We start from the raw sequence: 5970 nt of genomic DNA on the forward strand, positions 1-5970 counted from the left end.
ATATATATATACATACAAACATAAATCCAGTTCCATAAAAAGCAATACTGTACGGTACGTGACACATGCCATGCGTTTGCCGTGTTTTTTCCTCCACTTTTTCCTAAAGTCACGACTTTAGATCCTGTTTATCTGCTGTAAATCATTTTTCAGGGCTGAAACATTTTATTCCTGTTAATGTTTCTATTTTTTTTAATACCACTTGCAGCACAGAACGCTGCCAAGGTCAGGTACCAGAACTGGAAAAGAGTGAAAAAGCATCAAAAGTCCAAAGTAAAACTCAGACCAGGATCACTTTAAAGCAGCTGAGCTGAATCCTGGTCCTCCAGGACTGGTGTCCTGCAGGTTTTACTTGTTTCCCCGGCTCCAACACACCTGTTCCAGTGACTGATTTACCTGTTCATGTCTGTTAATCGCAGGCTCACTCACATCGGGTGTGTTGGAGCAGAGAAACCTCTAAAACATGAAGGGTTACAAGATCTGGCAGCTTGGAAGCAAAACGTAAAAGACTTTCAGAGCTGTTTAAAACTTCTGCACAACACAGGACAGATTAATTGCATGAGTCGCTACAAAAAGGGAGGTTGTTTTGGTATCGGGACGGCCCACTAGGACCGAAATTTAGGACTTGACGGGGCGTGTGAGCTCACACACAGTCTGCCTGGAACATGAATGGAAAACAGGGTGAGGATGAGGTGGGTGGGAAGGACGGTGGCGGGATGAAGAGGAAGAACGACGAAGGGTTATTGTAGGGCGTGATGATGATGATGATGAATTGCCATGGTGAGTGAGTGAGAGGGATGTTAGTACAAAAGATAAACAATAATAATAAAAAAATGTCCAAAAACACGGCACTCAAAATCAGAAGGCTCAAAAAAATAAAAATAAAAATAAGGAGCCAAACCACAGGGAAAAAAAGGAAGGTTCAAGGCACAAAAGGAAAATCTCAACAAAAAGCTGCACGAAACACCAAAAAAAGTGGAGGAAGTATATATATATATATAATATATATAAAGAGAGTATACGTGGATATATATCAAGGGGTTATGTTTAACGTTAGGTTATGTTGCCTACCTTCTTGGAAACCTGAACGAGAGATTTCTACAAAAACAAAAGAGGGATAAAGAAAGAAAGAGAAAAAAACGGATGTATAAAAACGGTTTTCTGTAAAAGACAAGCTGCCCTCAGAGTAGCACTTTTAAAAGAATTTAAAAAAATCTAAATAACAAGATTGAATCAGCAACAAACATGGGAAGAATCTTGTGCCAGCAGGAACTGAATTTGAATCGCTCAGATTGAATCTGTAGATGAATAATTTGAAATTGAAGGCATTGGTTTGAAAATGAATTTCACTAAATTTAAACTGAATTTAATGATTTGAAACTAATTTTAAAGTTTTGAATTTGAATTAATTTGCTTTGAAACTGTATTTTGGTTTATTAAAATTTTAGTTTGACTACTTTCACTTTCAGTTCAAAAATTCAGATTTTTGTGTCCCACATCCTGGTCCTTGTGAAAGCCAGCCAGAGTAATCAAACACAGATCCACAGATTTACGTTCTACACTGGTAAATCTTCCTTCTGTAATGCAACAAAGTTAATTCAATCCACTGTAAAAGTGACAAAAACTAAGTTATTTTATGCGGTGATTAATTTTCACCTTTAGACAATGTTACATTTACATCCTGTCATTATGGGATTTTCGCAGTTGGAGCGTAAATCTGTGGATCTGTGTTTGATTACTCTGGCTGTCTTTCTCAAGGACCAGGATTTGTGGCACAAAAGTCTGAATTTTGGAACTGAAAGTGAAAGTAGTCAAACTGAATTTTTAATTGAACCAAAATACAGTTTCAAAACAAATTAATTCAAATTCAGTTTAAATTTAGTGAAACTCATTTTCAAACCAATGCATTCAATTTGAAATTATGCACATTCAGATTCAATTGGAGCAATTCAAATTCAGTTCCTGCTGGCACAAGATTTATCCCATAAATAAAAGACAAAAACCTAAACAGAACATCAGAGTTACTGCTGAGTGTTTAAATGTTGGGATTAGAGGTGAACAAACATTATTAGAGGCCGTTCTGTGGGGAAAATTTAATCAAGTATCCCCTCCTTTTCTTTTTTCTCTTTAATGAAATGACTCCTCCACACACGCAGCAGACCGGGCTGTTCCTGAAAAGAAGTGTTTGTGAGGTGAAAAGTTCAACCGTGACAGAAAAATCAAAAAATCAAAAACACACAAAGACACGATTAAAAGCAACAACTGAATCTTTAAACATCAAACAAATAAAGAAATAAAACTCTTCACACGCAGAGACAGAAACCAGAACAACACAGTGATGGTTACGAGACATTCCAGGAATCCTCGTGTGTTTGTGTCGAGGTGTCCCCACCGGCGGTATTTATAGTGGTGGGAAAAGTGATATCTCCGGCGTAACCATGGATACTGTCGCCACGGAGCTACACTATCTGTGAGTGGGAGGCCTGGAGAGTGGCTGTACGTCCGCCTCCTCCCCACACGCACACAGCCGGTCTCTGCACCCCCCACCAGAGGACACGCTGTCCACGTGAAGCCCCTCCTGACCCTTTAACCCGACTTTAACCTCCACAGCTGATGGACTGATGCAGACCCTGACCTCAGAGGGACAGCTCGCTCGTTTTAACGAGACGTTTCTGAGCAAAACATCACAAACAATTAGCAGCTCGCTCTCTGAACGATCTCCGTTTGATAAAAAATAGAATTTAATCCTGACAGAAGTGACGAGCTAAAGGCTAGTCCGAGTGATCTCAAAGCAACTTCATCCAAAGTTTCACAGCAGTGAAAGAAAAAAAAACCTGTTTTATAAACATTTACGTTGTCAAATTTCATGGTTGTTTATAAAAAAAAAAGCAAAGGCGACAGGAGCTAGCTGTAGCACTTCCATTAGGAGTTAAAGTTTGGAAAGTTTTTAAATCTAAAGAAATTAATTTAGAGACTCTTTTATGCTGCGTGGTTAGCGTAGCTTCTATTTGTGTTTTCACATCTTTTCATCTTGTCTTTTTGCTGAGACCTGTCGAAGTACCAGTTGAAGTTATCAGGTGACTGAATATAATCGTGACTTTCAAAATGTTTGATTTGTGTAGAAATCTCCAGAGTTAAACACAATGCTAATAGTGTCGGGTTTCCTGTGACGTTTTCAATGTTACGTTAGCGTCGATGCTAATTATCAATCAGCAGCTTGTGATTCCAGGAGCTATCTACAACAGGTAAGATACTGTTTATAACTTTTCCACAGAACATCACCGCAAAAGATACAAGCTGTCCCCTTAATTTATTTATCTTTGTCTTTTATAAAAATGGCAAAAATCACTCAAAGTGAGCAAACAGAAACATCATTTTCACCTCTTAGCTTGTTATTTCCCTCCTCGTCCACTTCCTCACAGCCTCGCTCGTAAAACAGACTCCATTTTAACCCTTCCATCTTACTTCCTCTGTTGTGCATCTTCTCACGACCTCCTCAGATAATAACCAGCCTCACTGCTCCTCTTCCTCACCGAGCTCCTTTCCCTTTGTTCACTTACACCAATAAAACTAAAGTCACAAATAAAAAATGCTCCCTAAAAAGATGCAGCTCATTTTATGTTGATAAACTATGATTTGTTAAAACATGAACACAAGACCATGCATTACTTATTTAAAACAAACCATATGGTTCAAGATAAAAGAAATGAACCCCTTTAGCCTTTGTTTGACCCACAGTTTAACTCCTGCAGTCTGAACTGAACACACAAGCAGAAAAGGGACCGCAACCAAAATGACTGCCTCGTCACAAACTGCTGCTGCGACCAAAATTACAGGGATGGCACGGCAGCTCCCTTCCTCTTTTAGCAGAGTTACAGATCAGCACTCGTTTAGATGTGGATGAGATCAGCTCCTTTAAAATAAAAACACACAGATAGGACTGTGATGACGGAGCAGAGAGGACAATGTTTCTGAAATAAAAGGACTCCTGAAACGTCACAGTGGATTCAAAGGTTAATAAAGAGAAGTCAGCTGTTAGCCTGAATGTTGACTTCTTTATTTCTGCATCCTTTGTTATTTTAACTACCTAAACATAAATTTCTGCATCCTTTGTTATTTTAACTACTTAAACATAAACTGCTTCAGGAAACTGACTTCATTTTGTCTTATGTCACTTTTAGCTCAGAGCTACTGTGTTTTGCTTATTTTAGCTGCTATTTGTTAATTTTATTTTAGTTTATATTTCATTCTTTTAGCTACAGTTTTGCTAACAAAGTTTTTTCGACTCTTTCTGGATTGCCAGTTTTAGTTACTGCTTTGCTGCCTTAAGCTTTAAGCTACAGTTCTGCCACCTTTAGCTACAATTCTGCTGCTTGTGGCTACCACTTTGTTGAATTCAGCTACTGTTCTGCTGTCTTTAGCTACAATTCTGTAGCATTTTGCTACTGTTATGTTGCTATTAGCTAATGTTATGCTATTGACAACTGTTTCTTTTTTTGCCTTTAGCTAAATTTCTGTTGCTTTAGGCTACAGTTCTGCCACCTTTAGCTACAATTGTGGCTTTCGGCTACTGCCATTAGCAAAAGGTCTGCTGTTTCAGCTACTGTTCTGCTGCCTTTAGTCTACATTTCTGCTGCCTTCAGCTACTGTTCTTCTGTTTTTAGCTACTGTTCTGCTTTTAGCTAAAGTTCTGTTGCTTTAGGCTACAGTTCTGCCCACCTTTAGCTATAATTCTGCTGCTTTCAGCTACTGTTCTTCTGTTTTTAGCTACAGTTTTGTTGCCTTTAGCTACAATTCTGCAGCTTTCAGCTACAGCTCCACTGGTTTTAAGCTTTTAGCTTGTGTTCAGTTTGCTGTGTTACGTTTTGTTTAGCCTTTGTTTGGCTACTTTTACCTGGCTGTTTCAGCTTCTTCAGCTGCCATCCAGTACTCAACATTCACACTGTATTTTCACAGACAACACAGCCTCTCTAACTTGACCAGACTTTCCTCTTCTTCCTCACTTCCTTTTTTTGTTCTTCCTGTTTTGTTGTTTTCTTCCTCTGCTTTTCAAAACATCACAAACACAAAGAACCTGAACTCTTCAGGGTTTTTACTCACTTGCGAACAAACTTGGAGGTGAACTTGCTGAAAATCCCCGTGGCCCCGTGCGTCCTCCGGGCCTGGCTGTTGCCGTGCGACAGCGACGGGGAGGCGGGGCCACCGGAGTAGGTGGAGCCTTGCTGGTCCCGGGCGCCGCGCTGCTGCCCCGCGTGGAAGGTGCTGCGGATCACCCCGCCTCTGGGGAAGTTGGTTCGGTCCGAGACGGTGGCGCTGCTGATGTTGTGGGCCGACGGGGAGGCGCCGGGCGCCCGCTGCGACGCACCACTGCAGGAGGGGCAGGAAGTGAAGAAAACAAAAACGATGAAGGTGAAAGTGAAGAGTAGGAGGTGATAAATGGAAAAAAACAATTATATAAATAAAAGAGAAGAAGTAAAATGTGGAAGAGAAACACTGACAATCAAAATGAATCAATATTTGATGTGGTAGAACTATTCATTTCATACTGCAGTTTGGACAAGTTTGTTTCTCTAATGTTCTGATTTGAAATGTGGCAGGTGGTGGTTTACATTTCTTTAAGGAAAGCCAGAGCTTTAGTTTAAAGGGATCCAAGATTAGTTGTAACATTAGACTTTATTTGATAAACATATTTTAACTGTAAAATAAAGACTGTAAAAATACTGTATGCTTAGTTTTTGTAATTTTTAAATATATTTTAACACGGACGGAGCCATTTTATTTACACACAAAGCATTCTGGGTAAATGATGACATGGATAGGTCCTTGGTGCGAGGCTACTAGCGAGCTATATCCACCCTGAAGGTTAATCGTGGACAATATCTGATGATCGACTCTTTTAAATGAAACCAGAGAGCGTTGACAGTGTGCTAGCGCCAAAGCTATATTGCCTTATATGTATTAGCTCGGCGC

At 39.7% G+C, this 5970-nt stretch overlaps 1 protein-coding gene across 6 annotated transcripts in view; it reads right to left on the reverse strand.

The window, feature by feature from the left end:
- The window catches only part of mark2b (MAP/microtubule affinity-regulating kinase 2b), a 62505-nt gene that overhangs the window by 10582 nt on the left and 45953 nt on the right, over positions 1-5970 (reverse strand). For 5 of the 6 annotated variants that reach the window (XM_014019047.1, XM_014019050.1, XM_014019048.1 and 2 more), the window contains 2 exons: positions 5101-5367; positions 1072-1098 (listed from right to left, as the gene is read on the reverse strand). In XM_014019047.1, the coding sequence (XP_013874501.1) occupies positions 1072-1098; positions 5101-5367 (294 nt within the window). The remainder of the gene's footprint in view (positions 1-1071; positions 1099-5100; positions 5368-5970) is intronic. The other variant, XM_014019049.1, reaches the window with a different exon arrangement.

This window comes from Austrofundulus limnaeus, unplaced genomic scaffold, assembly GCF_001266775.1.
Source record: "Austrofundulus limnaeus strain Quisiro unplaced genomic scaffold, Austrofundulus_limnaeus-1.0 Scaffold208, whole genome shotgun sequence".
NCBI lineage: Eukaryota > Metazoa > Chordata > Actinopteri > Cyprinodontiformes > Rivulidae > Austrofundulus > Austrofundulus limnaeus.